Source organism: Lissotriton helveticus, chromosome 9 (assembly GCF_964261635.1).
Source record: "Lissotriton helveticus chromosome 9, aLisHel1.1, whole genome shotgun sequence".
Classification (NCBI taxonomy): domain Eukaryota; kingdom Metazoa; phylum Chordata; class Amphibia; order Caudata; family Salamandridae; genus Lissotriton; species Lissotriton helveticus.
The window spans coordinates 115152144-115168005 of record NC_136070.1 but is presented as its reverse complement, the minus strand read 5'-3'; the positions used below and the strand labels follow the sequence as shown (position 1 = coordinate 115168005).

General features: G+C 44.8%; 1 protein-coding gene and 1 long non-coding RNA gene across 2 annotated transcripts in view; one reads left to right on the top strand and one right to left on the bottom strand.

Annotated features, from left to right (window-relative positions):
- Positions 1-933: 933 nt before the first annotated feature.
- Positions 934-6582, bottom strand: ZFP36L1 (ZFP36 like 1 zinc finger CCCH-type). The gene is made up of 2 exons (XM_078659584.1): positions 6304-6582; positions 934-3518 (listed from the first exon to the last, which is right to left on the bottom strand). The coding sequence occupies exons 1-2, from the start codon at positions 6358-6360 to the stop codon at positions 2547-2549; spliced, it is 1029 nt and encodes a 342-aa protein (XP_078515710.1). The 5' UTR covers positions 6361-6582; the 3' UTR covers positions 934-2546.
- A 5704-nt stretch (positions 6583-12286) lies between these two features.
- LOC144780986 (uncharacterized) overlaps positions 12287-15862 on the top strand; it is a 57669-nt gene continuing 54093 nt past the window's right edge. Inside the window, exon 1 of the long non-coding RNA XR_013600852.1 lies at positions 12287-12411. This is a non-coding gene — a long non-coding RNA (uncharacterized LOC144780986). The remainder of the gene's footprint in view (positions 12412-15862) is intronic.

Sequence of the window (15862 nt, the reverse complement as noted above, 5' to 3'; positions counted from 1 at the left end):
TTATTTTTGACCTGGACAACACTGATGGGTTGTTAGAGATAAATACACACACAGAAAATTGAATTCCAACAAGGTTTCAAAAGAACAGATCTATTCCACAAGCACAAGTGATGTAGTCACCTTGTCAGTTCTCCTCTTGGCCAACAGAGGTCTCACTCAAGAGGAGCTTTCGGTTCAGTCCAGTTTGTGCAAAGAAAGCCAGCGTTCAAGGCGTGGTGTCCAACCTTGGCCCCTTAGTTTTGAAAGGTTTATAGGATTTTAGTACTTTTCCCTTTAAGAGTGCGAGCCAACAATTGTACAGAAGTGCACGAGAAAGGCCTGGTTATAAGCCAAGAGGGTAATCTATGAATTGATCGCTGGATCATAGAGACTGAACTCTCAATGGGGCAGATTTGGAAAAGCGTGTGGTGTGTAGAGGTACCATCCCACAAAACCAGACCCACATATGGAATTTGCTAGAAGACTGTGGCTATCTTGTCTCACAATTTGAGGGGAGGAAGTTTAATCATTCCCAGTTTTAAAGCAAAAATGAACTGGTGAACGAAGGGATCTGGTTAACATTTGGGGGAGCAAAGACTAGAGCAGCCTCCTAGCCCTAAGCAAAGTCTCATGAGAACGCGAACGTTTAACTTGGTACCAGTTAAACAATATGTTGCAACTGAAAGTAGTGTACAGCACTCACAAACTTGGGTACACTTAGGATCAATTGTAAATTTACAGAGGGTTGCCGCCCCCCCCCCCCCCAAAAAAAAAGGCAGCTGCAGTGATACTTAAAGATGCAGCGAGGAGACTAACTTAAGATGAAGGAAAACATGCCCCTGGGATCAATGGTAGGGTTTTTGCTACAGGCCGTTATCCACCATGGAGCATTCTTACTGAAATCTACATTAGCAAGCAGTGAAAGAGCTTGAAGAAAAAAACAACTGTCCAGCATTCTTGAAAAACATGGGGTTTATTGATTTAAACTGCAAACAGTCGTAACAAAAAGCTTTCTCTTAAACTCACACAAAGGAAAAATGTAGTGAACAGTAACAGGGAAAAAAATACATTCATGTTTTGCTTCTTATGGCGCCAGTCACGTTCACCTCTACAGGGAAATTTCCAAACTTGGAAAAAAGGAACGTAAAGACAGGATACTGCGGTTTGGAATGTCTTCAAAATTAGGCACTTTTAGTCCATCAAGGCTTTCTTCCCCCAAAGAAGCTATACAAAAAAAAAAAAAAAACTAATGTCTTGTGCACTGTTTTACAGCACAGCTTACATACATTCTACAGCTCAGTTGTAAGCGGCCTAGGACCGACAACAGGGAGGGAAAACATACATATATTTATATATAAGGCAGTAACCACATTAACTCAATTTGCAGTCCAACACAATGGCGGCAGAAGAGGATGGGGCGACAAAAAACCTAAAAATAAATAAATCCAACACGGTTTTCGCATTTTTTTAAATTAATTTTCATTGTTTTTTAAAAATAAAATAACCAAAAGTGTAGTTACAAAAAAGTCATTGTAGTATAATATATTAAACTGTGGGGAGGAGGGAAGGAAAAAAGACACTTCACAATCTTAAGATTAATATGGAAGATCATAATTTAAACATAAAAGAATATATTCTATGGATTCAGCAATCCCGATAAATATGAACACAATTACAAAAAAAAAAAAAGCATATGTTCGGCAATAAATACGTTTTGATAAGTTAAATAAGCTTTTTTATATTGTTGTGCAGTGACAAGCAAAATTTGTTCTCCAATTTTTGTTTTTGAAAGTTATACAAAATTAAAAACCCAGGAAAAAAAAAAAAGTTGGCGTGAGTGCTCTAAAGATTGGCCTAAAAGTATTCTAGAGCATACCATTAAAGCTGTCTTTCTAATGGATCTTGTTTACATTTTTCACTTGGAATGAACCGCCCATCCACCCGCCCCCTCCCACCTTTTTTTCGTAATGAGATCACATGTCTACATGGGCATATTTGTAGCACCAAAAGTCTGAGTCTTTACTCCATTCTGGCTGTCTCCCTTCCTACCCCCCACCCCACATTCATTATTTAGTCCACACTTGAGTCAACAATTCCAAATCCATCCACAGCTTTGATTTCGCTCTTGCAGACCAGGCAAGACATGTTCAAAAGACAGGGAGTTGAAGATTAGGTGGAGGGGAAAGAGGGCTGTCCACATACCAACACCACCACTAGACTTGGCAGAAACATGGCCTTACATAGGGAGAGGGTAGTGGCAAAAGAAGACACTGTATTCATCATGGCCAGTGGAGGGCGCTGCTGTTCAGGAACACTTTATTTTCAAGTGCACGTTGGCGCCCTCTAGCGCTGGAGAGGTAAAATTGTCCCAGCAATACAGTCTAATCAAGGCACTAATTGTTTTTTTTGTAAACCATTTTTGTTGCTGGTGTTGACACAATTTGGCACTTGCGTTTCAGGCCTCAGGCAGGTGGACCACTCTCAGCTTCTAACCCCCTCGACAAAGATCAGTTCAGCTTAACATTGTAATGGGAAAAAAAGGCGGGAAGAGTAGCAGGGAGGCAGTTTTAGTCGTCGGAGATGGAGAGTCTGCTGAAGATGGGAAGGCGCCTGTTGGAATCGAGGGTAGGCGAATCAGAGCCGCTGTTGCTGCTGGAGCTGCTCAGGTATCCTTCCTGGTCAGAAAGGGAGTCCTGGGGACTGGGAGGAGAGTCAAACATCTGGGGGGACTGAGACATGGGCCGGAAGAGAAAGGATGTTGGGGAGCCGGGCATGTTTGAGGATCCCAGAGGCAACTGCATGCCCATGCTGGGGGCAAACAGGCTGGCCAGCTCCTGGCTTGAGAAGGTAAAAGGGTTGCTTGCGCAGTTGGGAGAGTTGAGGAGGTCTTCGGTGCTGAGGGCCGGTGGCGGTGTGATGGAGGTGGGGCTGTCCAGCAGCCCATTGGCGGTGGGGAAGCCAGCAAAGCTGAAGCTATGCTGGAGCCGAGGCCTGTCCAGCTTTGAGTTGGAGAGCGAGAAGGGCATCTGATCCCGGCTGGACACTTGGCGCCTCTCTTCTGCATTGTGGATGAAATGGCACCTTGGCCCATATGGGCAAAATCCAATGGTATGGAATGTGCGACAGAGCTCTGTCTTGTACTTGGGGTGGCGGGTAAGGCTGCGCAACTCATGGATGCCATGGGCAAACTGGCACTTGTCACCGTACTTACAGGCACCGTTCTCCTCGAAGGGCCGGCACAGCTCTGTCTTGTAGCGGCTTGAGTTGACCTGGCCACCAGGCTTCTGTAGCAGCCTCTCACCGTTCTCCGAGAAGGAGCGGTCGCGGAACTTGTTCTCCTTGTTGCCCATGGCGGTGGAGCAAGGCTCTATCTTGAGGCTGTTGAGGAACTGGTTCTGGTTGAACTTGGGCAGCGTGATTGAGTGCCTCCTCGGGAAGCCCACCATGGCTGGTGTCCCCACAGCCTTCCTGTCCAGCAGAGAGGCATTGCTGTTCGTAGGGTTCATGATGTTGTTGTTATAGTTGATCATTTTATTGCTCTGCAGAAGGGGAGAAAAGTACACAATTGTAAGAAGCAACCCAAGCCTGCAACACCCAACACACCTCAGACCATACACAAAACCAAATATAACCCACAATTAAAATGCCAATTATAAACATAACCACTGCCCAACTCATCACACCAAAGTGTGAACTACTCCTATGCAAGATATTTTTACATTGTACTACTGTCAGGATGAGTTTGCTGGTCAAGCACACAAGTCAACTCCATTACTCTTCAAACAAACTTTTAGGAAGTGAAGAGATTGAACGATTGTCACCCCACCCAAGTCATTGAAGGGACTGCGGATTGGAAGGAGGATCACAATTAAAAAGTAGGGGGACGACTTACAGTCAAAGTCCAAAAAAAAGTCTAATTTTTTCCATCCAAAATAGAGAAAATTGCAGCTAAAATGGTTTACACAAGTTTCAGCTACCAGGATGAGGATTTTGAGCCATATAATACAACTTCTATAACCCAATAGTCCAACATCAATTTGCAGTTACTTTTTCCAGATAAGTTATCTCCCACAGGTCACTTACTACAAGGAGATGGGTTACACCTGGAGTCAGACTGAAAGAAAAGCCCAGGACAGAGGTGTCTTAAGAATCCTGGTGGATGGCCTGTACCCCAAGAGGGGTAAGAGGCATAAGCAAGCACAGGTCATTTCTAATTTCCACTTAAACAAAGGTATTGGCCAAAAAATGGTCTTTTCTTGACTGTGTGAACAGTGTGGGCTGACCATGTAAACAAAACCCACAATCGATCCCAATTAAACAAAATCAAAAGCATACAACCTTCTTAGGGTCAACATCACCCTCTCATCTCTAAATCGTGGAAATAGATTGTTTCTCGATATTTAGATCAGGGACACTGCCAACCCCACCCAAAGGGATAGAGACATGACTCCTCGTGCAATACCTAACAGTCAGAAATAAAGTCCACATTTAATGTTACAGAGAGAAGTCAGAACTAGAACAAAGGTCCGGCCACTGATAGAGTAGGAAGCAATGCCAGTGTGTGTGCGTTTTAAGTGTGCCAATGACAGCGAGGGGGAAGGGCTCTTTGTGCATGCCACCACACAAACTACCAACCACTCTACAAACTACCAACCACTCCAAATGATCAACAGCCTCCAAGACAAACAGCATAATAGTTGGATATCGAATCGTAGACCACGTTTAGCAGCAATGTGCTGAAGAAATCTGGCCTTTAAAACGTTGAGAAGCCTACGTTATTTCTACCAAATATTGAAAAACATGCGTTTTGTTTTTAAACACAGACTTCGAAAGTTGAGTCGTGGTACAGTTTAACAAATGTTGAAGCTGGTTCTGATCAAAAAGGAGATCAGTACACATATTTCAAGAATGCGTTCCATTCCCTAACATGAACCCCGAGATTAGGGTTGATATTTTGGGGCCACTTGGCAGCCCGTGAGGCCTTTTACTCTAAACTTCACAAAAAGATGTGCTTCGGGGGAGCGGTGGTAAGAGTGGCTTGCACGCAGGGACAGACAATCAAGGGATGCTAATAATATGGTAGGTGCATTTGCTAAGAGAAGGTGTGCCTTTATTTGAATTAAGGCGACTATTTACACCCCTCACTCTACTCTCCTTCTGTCCATAGTTAAAAGGCAAGCCCCTCTCGAGAGTCACCCTAAAAACGAACATACTAATAATACCTCTATAGAGTGCTGTTTGCGTTCTTGTGGAAACTGTGCACCCCACATTAAACACAAAAAACAAGCCTAAATGAACAGTCTCAAAGTTTCCGAGCAGCAGACGAGAAGCTGCTGGTAAAATGAAACAGAAAACCTCTTCCTGTCTCTAATACAAGTTCACAAATACCCACCAAACTTGCAAAACATGTAATAAGTCCTGTCGAGTGATTCACTAGCAAAAAAGATAAAGTACTGCAGAGGGAAAATAACACACCCAACACCCCACTACAAGATTTAAAACGTCATGCCAGTAGTTTAGAAATGTGGCAATATCTAAAGGAGCACCATTTCAAATAGGTAGTAAAAAAAACAAAAAAAACATGCAGAAAGTGGTAGGTACATTATATTAAAACACAACAATAAAAAAAACATGCAAACACCTCCCAAATGTACCTTGAGGTTTACTGGGAAACCGCGTTTAGGACAATCAACTAAAACTGCCACATTTTAATACAAACATAACCGGGTTGGCGTTTAGAAAAAATACACTACTAACCAGGGAAAATAGCCCCCGAGATCCAATTAGAATGAAATAAATACATACTAGAACAACGATAATATTGTCACCAACAAAACGGCAAAAAATGAACAAATATTGCACAAAATGCTGTAAAACGTAAAAATACACTCCAACACATTGCAAAAATCAGTATTGGTGGATGGGGGGTGCGTTTTTTGTTTGAAAGATTTTAACACAACAAGTAACACAAGCAAAGTTTATAAAACTAAATTGAAGCATTTTAAAAGAGCGTCCTTTATATTCCATGTACGAGAGACCATATCAGTCTCTACACCTTAAAGATACTTTAAAATGGTTTGTGTATGACAAAGAAATCCGGCTCCTATACCGTTAAGAGACCAAGTCATTGACAGTGCTTAGAAACGACAGAAAGGCGACAAAGTTGTATATATATAAACTTTTAACTTCCTATAGACGTGTCATGGGCGGCGGAACGTCCACGCTGCTAACATGAAAAACAGAACAGCAAAACCCTTCAGTCCAGTTTAAGATGAAACAAAAATCTAGGTTTAGGGATTAAAGTGCATTTAAAGTTCTGTTTACCTTGCATAAAACTTCGCTGAGGTCGAAGATGGTGGGCGACATCAAGGCCGTGGACATGTCTGCTTTAATTTTACTCTCGAAACAATAACTTAAAAAATACAATATATATATAAAAATAAGAAAATCACAGTGTTAGGGAGCGGGGGGGTGACGGCCACAGAATCCAGCTTCCCCTTTTCCTCCGGTGCTTTATTTTGTAAATTTCTCCCCTTCCTCCAGCGATTGCCTGGGACTCTTAGCAAAGCTCCCAGTCTCTGCTTAAATGCCAACTTATAAAGTTTCGAGTCTTGACGAGGGCGGGGCTTTAACTCATTTAAATGAGGAAGGAGGCAAAGGGGAGCGAGGAAAAAAAAAGTGACTGACACAAGAGGGCTGAATCACCCACCGCACTCTCAGAAAGGAGAATTAAAAAAATAAAACACATAAACACTCACACGCCTGCATAAAAAAAATAAGTCATTGGCACGACTGTTTTTAACTTTGAAATCTCCCCCCCCCCCCCCCCTTCTAACTAAAGAAGTTGCGTCCAAACTGTGAAAGGGGTTGCATATGCAAGCTTTGGATTTTTAATTTATTCCACCCACTGTTCTGTCTGCCATTTGGGGAGAAGGCGGGAACTTTTTTTGCAGCTTAAGAAAAGAAAAAAAAAAAAGAAAAAAAAGGGAATAGAGTTCGGCTTTTGCTATGCCCTTTAATTCACATTTGCTTTCCTCGGAGACCTTGCCAGATCTCTCCGTCTCTTGTCCCTTCCTATGTCGTTTGTTCTTTTTTCCACTTTTATCGTATTTTTTTTCGTAAGAGTTTTGGACATGCTTCTCTCGACCGCCATTGGCCACTGCATTAATCGAGTTAATTTATTTTTCTATATGAAGAAAGCACAGAAGTCATCAAATTCCTGAAACTGGACGTTTCTTATAACCTTTTTTTTGGTTATTGCTTCCTTGGAAGTTGTTTTAAGTATGTTTGAGTTCCTGCAGAAGAGGAGGTGTGTGTGCCAAACGTGGATTTATTTCGAGTTTTAAACCAAATAGTGTCTCAAGATTTCTTCATTTTTTTTACAGACGTTTCCCAACAGTAAGGTTCAGCGTACTTTTATGTTTATTTCAAAGAACTAGCCTTTCCGGTTAAGGGGTAGGGGAGATCGGAGAAACCTTACGCTGCTCTTTGCGCGGATATTTCTGCAACAATATGGGTATTTTTCAGCAGTTAAAACGCATGCATGATTTCCTTAAAGTCGACCAGCTGGACCCCTTCATGTCGACACCCTATCAATGGAAGTTCGATAAATTCGTAGGAACCCACATGCTGTGACGCCTCGTAACTTAATGCTTGAACCGTGGACCTGAAGTATTGCGGTAGTTAAAGTTCTTAACTGTGCGACTGCGCGTTTTGCAACTTTAAAGCGCTATATGCCGTGCAGTTTCAAGTTATTGTGCAGTTTCAGGTTATTTGCAGCCCTGGTTTGGATGCAACCCTAAGAAGCAGCAGCTGGCCCCTTTCACTACTGTTTGCAGTCTGTCAGCCCTTCCGGGAAGGAGGGCTTGTTTATTGTTTTTATTTCCTTGTGGGGGTGCTCACTTGTAGAGCTGGTCTCCCCCTTTCCTGTTTGCAGAAAGGCCATGTATATCTCCTCCCCTAATCTCTTTATATTCTTTTCACTCCTCGTTGCAACCCTAGATGCGCCCCTCCCCCTTTAAAAAAAAAAAAAAGTATAGAAGTCTTTAGCTTGGTTCTGTACAACTTGTTGCACTCTCTTACAGCCTCCCCCAAGATTGCAGCAGATGTCTTTTTTCCTGTAAAGCTATTAAGATTTATTTATTTTATTTTTTTTGCTGCTCGCTTGCTCCGTCCCCCTTTCCTGTTTTTGGCGGGATTTGAAGCTAGGGTAACGCCTCCCTGGGACACATGGAGTGGAAACGTGCCAGTGGGTCTGTTATTTGGTTTAAATACATATCTCCCCTGGATCGCCTTCATTTGCATCAAAAGTAACAAGTGTGCAACGGGGGAGGGGTTAAGCTAAACCCCCCACCGCTATCTAGAGGGAGGGGAGTGAGGTTAGAAGACGGGGAATGCCACTGCAGAAAGGTCTAACTGAAAATAAAGCATCAGACAGCTGCGTTACCTCTGGACAGTCATTCCCACTTGTTTCTTTTAGGCTACTTTCTGAACGGAAAAAATATATATATTTTAACCAGGTATTTAAAAAAAAAAAAAATAGAGCTCTCTCTCTCCTCGTTCCCACACGTTTTCCATTGACGGTTGGCTGCTTCTCTTAAAGACGTGGGGGAGGGCCGACTGAAGTCGTTAAGCAAAGGAAAAAAAAATCAAGCTGTGTGTTACAGTGGAACAAAGAAGTGCACCCCCACGAGACACACTTATGAGGAAACATACTCGCGCATTCGCCTTTAGTTCATAACCTATAATGTTATTTTTTCTTTTCCTGTTTTGAGACTACGGTGGGTGTTGCAACAGGCTGCAGGGTGTTTGCACAACCGAAACATGATGAAAAAGCACAACTTTGCACGGATGCCAGGGGTTAAGTCACACGCAGAGCAGTTCAGGAAATCACGAGGCGCATCTAGAAGTTGTGCGACCACGGAACTTTAGTTCACTACTGTGTCAATAATATACACATACACACAATTTACTTTTACCTCATGTAACTTAACGTTTGCTTTTGTACTTTGTTCACTTGTAATTTTCTCCTCATGTATCATTAACGTTTCTATTGTGAAGCGCTCAGACACCTTTGGGTAAAGTCCGCGCTATATAAAAACGCATAAAATAAATAAATAAAAAAACGATTGCACGTTTTGGGTAGAAAAGTACCAACCCCAATCCACTGCAGAAATCGGGACCACTAAAAATCTGATAATCACAGGACATACACTGGGATTGTCAGTGACCTTCATTTTAGGGAGCGTTAAACGTAGTGAGGGTGTCGCAGCCTGGTGGTGAGTTGTGGCTGCACTGCCGCCGGCGGCAGACTCTGCTTCACATGAGCTGGGACTGGGAGCTGAAACGTGTCAGGCACAGCACTGGTTCAGGCTGGTTCGCTATCGACTGGCTGATTGTTCAACCCCAGCCGCCGGGTTTTCATGTTGTGCTGCTTTCGAGAGGTCTGTACTCAGTGGTTTACCCTCCCACCCCTTCTTTTTTACGTCCCCTGGGGTGCCCAGAAGCATGCGCTTCGTGAAAGAGGGGGAGATGGACGTGTCAGATCCAATCAAGTCTCCAAAAGTAATGTGCCTTAAAGCGGCATTAACATTGCACACGCTAAACGTGAGTCGTCTTTCCAACAGGACTTGTTTTGGGGGGAGCGCATATGCCGTCCTTCAATTTAATTCTGTATTGTGAGGATTAAGGAACATAGGCTCGTACTCAGCGCTAGCCTTTCGGGGGCTATTGGCACCCTGCTGTGACCATCTGGAAAATTATGGATTTATTTCCCGCCGGTATGTTGATGGGCTATTAGGGCGCCGGCACGGGCCGGGGGATTTGCAGTGTGCAGTAATCCACACGATGTTTATTGGCTTCAAAGGGCATCGCCCGTCGGAACCGTGCCCTCTGTAAACAACAGATGCAGCCGCCTCTCGGCTACAGCCTACTCCCAGGGAATGCTAAACTTTTGGCGCCTAAGACTTTTCCAGAGGTTTATTGTAGATGGAAAATGTACATATATTACAAATTAAGGAGTGGAGACGTCTACCCAGGACTGCTCACTTTTCCATGGTATACATAATACCATGGAAGCAATAAGTACGCGTGCAATAATTGCATACATGATGGTGACTAAAACTACAAATCCCATAATGCAGTTTGCTGTTAGCTAAAACGTCGTTATCTGTGGTTTCTAATATATGCTGCTTAACCCAGTGCACTGGGGCCACGTTATAGTGGCCCTCTTGGAGTCTATGCAGGTGAGTCCGTGCTCTTCACACAGGAGCGTCTTAAGTATTCCTTTCACGTGCTTAGAAGCCCTGTTGATCACACACATGCGGAGTTATGGGCACACACGTGTAGGACACTTGCATGGAGGGCGCAGATCGTGGGCAAAGGCCCTTCCTTCCCCGTGTTTACTAAACACAAAGGGTACGACCGTTTCGTTACTTATAATTGCCACTTTTCTAAAGCAATGTTTTAAAGGTGCACATGTTGTAACTTCACAGGTCCTAAAGCGAGACCACCGAATTGCACGGGACATGCGGCTCTAAGAATGAAGGGGCTGGCTAGCACAATGTAAACATTTTAGGAACAAGGAGGGGTGGGCCCTGAGCAGGCAGGATGGGTGGCAACCTGATCTGGCCTTGCCGCCCCGAGGCCAGCCTGGCCCGCCCCTCATCTCGTTTGCGGACCTCCTTCCCATAAGTACAGCGCGTCTTCTCACAACATCAAAGTTCACAGGGAGTACTACAGACGAGCACGTGAAAAGGCCCAGCACACACCTTGGCTAGCCACACGTGTTTCGCTGGAGACCGTTAAATGCAGTGCCCTGTGACACTCGTGCTACCACAATGCACCCAAGCAGTAATCCTGGCACAATCAGTAATCCTGTCTCCCAGTACAGAGCACCGAATTGTGCATTGTCACCTCACCTCTACCCTCAGCAGCCAGGTTCGTATGGCGCAAGCCGTGCACTGGTGCAGGCAAACTCATTATGCTGCTTGTGCACCTTGAAATGGAGCAATTCTTTATATCCTTCTGGCTCCATATGAACCAAAACTACAACTCCCAGAATGCAGTGGTGTAAAAGTATAGTACAGGAAGGGAAAAGTGGTGTCCTGGAGCCATTTTGTCAGTATATGTCGAAGGCCTGAGCACTCAAGAGGGGTGGGTGGGCGGTCTAGTGCTGTTTTTTTTTTTTAAAGTTTACATTCTGGCACATGACTTCTTTTTACGACTGTTTGAGTGAACAGTGCTGCAAGCGGACGCTATCGGCTCCCAACCACTGGCGGCTCTCAAGTTTCACGCATCCACGGTTTAATTGCCTATCTACTCCACATGTTAACTCAGCATTCTGGGACTTGTAGTTGTCTTTGGACCATTCTAGAACTAGAGGTTAAAAAAAAACCCGTATGGGCAATTTATACATAGTCGTGCAAATCTCAGATGTCTGTCCGGCACCCCTATTTACATATTTCGAACCCCCTTTGGGTCCTGTTCATTGGGTGGTGGTTATCTACCCCCACTAGGTCACGCCACTAAGCGGGCCGCTTGCAACGAGTGTCTTGGGGTGCAGTTTTTCCGCGGGCATCTGCTAAAGTTTAAGAGTTCGTAACACATGCCGCACATCTGGAAGGCGTCCCACCCACAGCCATCGCGGTGGCAAGTGCCAGCCTGCTGCGCACACGCCTGGCCCTCGCTGGCGCACGCTACGGGAAGGAAGGTTCTCGAAGGCCTGGAACGCTGCTGCTACCAGAGATGGGTGCTCCTGTTGCAGAATGAGCCCACCCACCCAATGCATGCCCGGTGCTCAGTGGGACCCCCACCCCCAAGAACGCAGCCAGAGTTTCACCAGGACACGGTCTGAAAAAGATGATCAAACTACGGAGGGGTCTTATCGGGGCCACGAGTACTGGGGTCTGGTGCCAGCAGACATGGGGGGAGGGTCCTGCCCGCTTCCTGCCCCCCGCGGCCCTGCATACCCGCTCTTCGCCTCTATAATTAAACCTCTTTTAATTATCAGCTCGGACACGTCACTTCAGGGACTTTCCAAGAGTTGCCGGAGCCAGGCCTGTCCTGTTTAACCCGTGCAGCGCTGCAGGCATGGCTGAGCAGGGCGGACCCGGGCAGGCAGCAGCACGAGCCGGGACGACGCTCCTCCACTATCTCCACCAAGCTCGACCCTTTCTCTTCATCCACAGGGCTGCTCCCCCCTTTCCTCCACAGGGTTGCTCCCCCCTTTCCTCCACAGGGTTGCTCTCCCCTTCCCACCGCAGCGTTGCTCCCCCGCAGCCCAGCACCTCGCCTCTCCCTTCTTTTCCAACCCCCGTTCCCTCCACCCCAGCACAGCTTCTCAGCTCCTCTTACCTGCCTAACCGAGCTCCGAAGATTAGATTCCTCCTCAGCCCTTCGCTCCGCCTCACAGCCATTTTAAGGAATTATGGGGTATGGACACACAACTATTCTAGGAGTGCTAATTACAATATTTAGCCTTCAGAATTGTTTATAAATTACATAAACATAGAAGACAGACTGAATTGTAGCCCACACATGTAGAAGAAGAAAGACTAAAATTGCAGCTAAATCTACGTTGTATTAAATCTGACTGTAACACTATGTCGGGTGTGTTTAAGCTCTCGCAGGAACATTGAATGTTAATGATATGTTTTATAGACATAGGAAGAGCGGCACTTTAAACTTTATTTTTCTTGTAGAGTTGTTTATGTTTTACGTATCTAGGCGTGCTAAGTTGTATTGTAGAGACGGGACCCTTGGAACGTTCCAATTTGTTTTCTTTATCTTTGTGAAGTTTACAAAGCTGCTACACGTTTTGATAAAACTGGGCAGCCCGTTCTGGTGTCAGCAAACTGTTAGGGCAAATTTTTCTGTCTGCTCCGCACAGTGTAAAGTTTCACCAATGCCTCCCCCCCCCCCCCCCCCCCCCCCCAGCGATACCCCATGCCTTTGCCAAAAGGCCAAAGGCAGGGCAACTGCAATTATGCATGGGAGGGCCAAACTAAGTATGCGGCATGGTTCAGTAAATTATGCGGCAAGAAAAGACAAATTATGCTACTCATTTTGTGATAGTATTACTTCTTTATTTTTTCCTTTTTCCACTCGTTAACACTGTCTGGGCATTGGTTGCACCTCATAAGTGCCAGTATAAACCCCGAGTTTATCAATAGGCAACAGAAAGTCAGCCTTTGCAAGTGGCCTTCCACTACATAGCAACACGTCATTTTGTTTTTAGTAACTCTTGAACTGTTTGATCTACAAACAATGTTTTTAGTAAAATCTGCAGATTATGCAGCAGGCTATGATTAAGCGGGTCAAATTTATAATTGTGCGAAAACTTTGCACCTGCACACTCGCATAATTACTTTGGACTGGTGTGAGGTAAAGACTTGCTACTCCCAAATGCGAAGTTTACCTGTTTAACCACCTCCCCTGCTCTCGCCACCCTGCCAGTATAGTCCCAGTACGTGGGGCTGATCTTCCTATTCATAAAGCGGGCTGCAGTATCCTAGTACAAGTAGGGTAAAAAAAATATATATATCTGAGCAGGCATTGTTCATAATAACTTTTCTGCTACAGGATGACCTGCCCATGGATGTCCTGGAGTGGGAATGGGAGGTTGGGGGTCAGGTGTTCTGGGAGCCTTGCTCCCAGGCTTTTTTGGGTGGGGTGCCAGTATAAGGATTGCAGATGGTCTATTGTTCTAGGGGCAAAAAGTGGAGTTTAAATGGTTAAGCAGTAGAAGGTCATAGGAAGGAAGTCCTCGTTAGGGTAAGTAGGCGGCACTACGATTACCTTAGGCGATCAGTCAGTTAGTTGCATACTTTTCTGTAGTTAGGGTTGATGGGTCAGGGATGTGTGGAAAGCTTGATATGGTGACACTGGTGCCTAGGGGTAGTTGTTAAATTGTTGCTGATAAGAAGGTGCTAAGTGTAGTGCACAGGTATATTGATGGATTGGAGGCCACTGTGAGATTGGTTACGATACTGGGTGAGTGTATCTGCTGGAGGGAGGGGTGGGTGAGCAGGGAGGCTGGGAGTTTTCTGAGTTTAGTTAGCCAAGAAACAGGTTATTTGAGTAATTCTTGGGAGAATACATACAGGGGTCAAGGGATAGTTCATTGGGAGTTGCTTTATAATGTTGAAGGGTAGTTTGTGTGTGTGTGTGTGTATGTATATATATATATATATATATATATATATATATATATATATATATATATATATATATACATACACACACATACAGTTTTATCCTATGGTATTGGAGTGCCTTCCATGAGCACCAGTTACATTACACAGGGACACATTCATTTTTTGTAGGCATGGGAAGATTACGCGATTTGCCCAGAATCACAGGATGTTGAGCCAAGAGTCCAACTGGGTTCCCCAGATCCAAAGTCGGCAGCAAAGTTTGCAGAGTAAGTCTTACTGAGAGACATTGCTGTGTATAGTGAGACCTTAACGTTAGTCTGTAAGACAATTGCTGAGATTTATATAATAATAATAATGCATTTTGTAGAGGGCGACCGCTACCTCGCACAGAGGCGTCCCTGCGCTGAAACGGTCAAGCAGACAGGTGAAGTGTGAAATGTGAGGGGCTAACCTTGGCTGAATAGCCAAGTCTTTAGTGCTTCCTGAACTACCGTTCGGATTGGGTTAGGCGAAATCTATCCAGAAGGGAGTTCTAGAGTCTGGTCAACAACACTGAAAATGTTCTGCCTCCAATACGGGCTTTTGCAAATGGAGGGACACAGCAGATTCAAGGAGTTCGATCTTAAGGAATGTTTTTGTTGATGGGGGAGAATGCGTTTCCTGATGTAACAAGGGCAAGTGCCTCTCAGGGCCCTGGAATTATGAAAATATTTGTTGCTATATGCACCTATTTCATACAAGTAGCCTTTTTCACACATAATTGAGTAGTGTGGTTACTTGGGTTACACCATCTCCCCTGAATCATCATTATATCCCTTCCATGTGAGATCTACTTCTCAGCAGCAAACCATGCGACGCGAGGAAGCTTGCATGTTTCTACAAATTTCAACATTTCCCCAACTTCACATGTATTAGCTGCTGGAGTGGAAACTTTGCTGAATCCTAATGTGCACCACAGGATGGGCAAAATGCAATTGTTTCTTGGCAACACAGCAGCAGAGGCATCTTAGCTAAAATGATGTACTGAGCCTGTACTTGGTTTTATTTGTTCCCTTGGCAGTTTTTTAATGGGCATAACAATTACACTAAGTACATATAATGATATAGGTATGCACTGCCATGTTTGGAGAGGGCCGACAAACCAATGTAGAATCGCACAATCCTTTAAAGGAATTTACTGTGTAATAGTGACCCTGCATTGTGCTGATGCCCAACGTTTGGGCAGTGAACGCAGTGCCAGATTGGCCATTTATCCTGTCAGGGATTTACCCAGGTGGGCTGGAGCCATTGGAGTTTTTTTTTAAGGCCAAGGCCCGTTGCTGCTTCCCGAGGTTTATTGCAGCTGGACCAGCAGGGAGTCACGTGAGATAAAGGGAGTGGACAGAGAGGGACAAGCAAAATTGAGAGACAGAAGGAATAGGTGGTGTCAGACCTGGGTTGAGGGGACACATTGTAAGTAGGGGTTGCTGGGCCCCAGCTATGGGGTTTGAGGTTGTTTGCCATTGATGTGCCCGGATATTTCCTACTGTGGCTCTGCAGCCTGGGCCAAGTTCCACCCCATCAGCACTTGACTGTCAGAGGTAGCGATGGGGAGCAGTCACAGGCTGCTCTGGGAGGTAATTTGGGGGTGCTTGAGCTCAGAACTCAGCAATTATTCAGCAGCACAATAACTGATTGTCCATCCCAGTACTTAACTTTCAAGTAGATAAGTAACTTACTGTACATTA

What these genes read in the sequence shown, in the direction of transcription:
- ZFP36L1 (XM_078659584.1), bottom strand. Translation starts at nt 6,360, where the DNA reads ATGTCCACGGCCTTGATGTCGCCCACCATCTTCGACCTCAGCGAAGTT. An exon ending in TCAGCGAAGTTTTATGCAAG is followed by an intron (nt 3,519 to 6,303) that starts GTAAACAGAACT and finishes CCCCTTCTGCAG; the next exon opens with AGCAATAAAATGATCAACTA.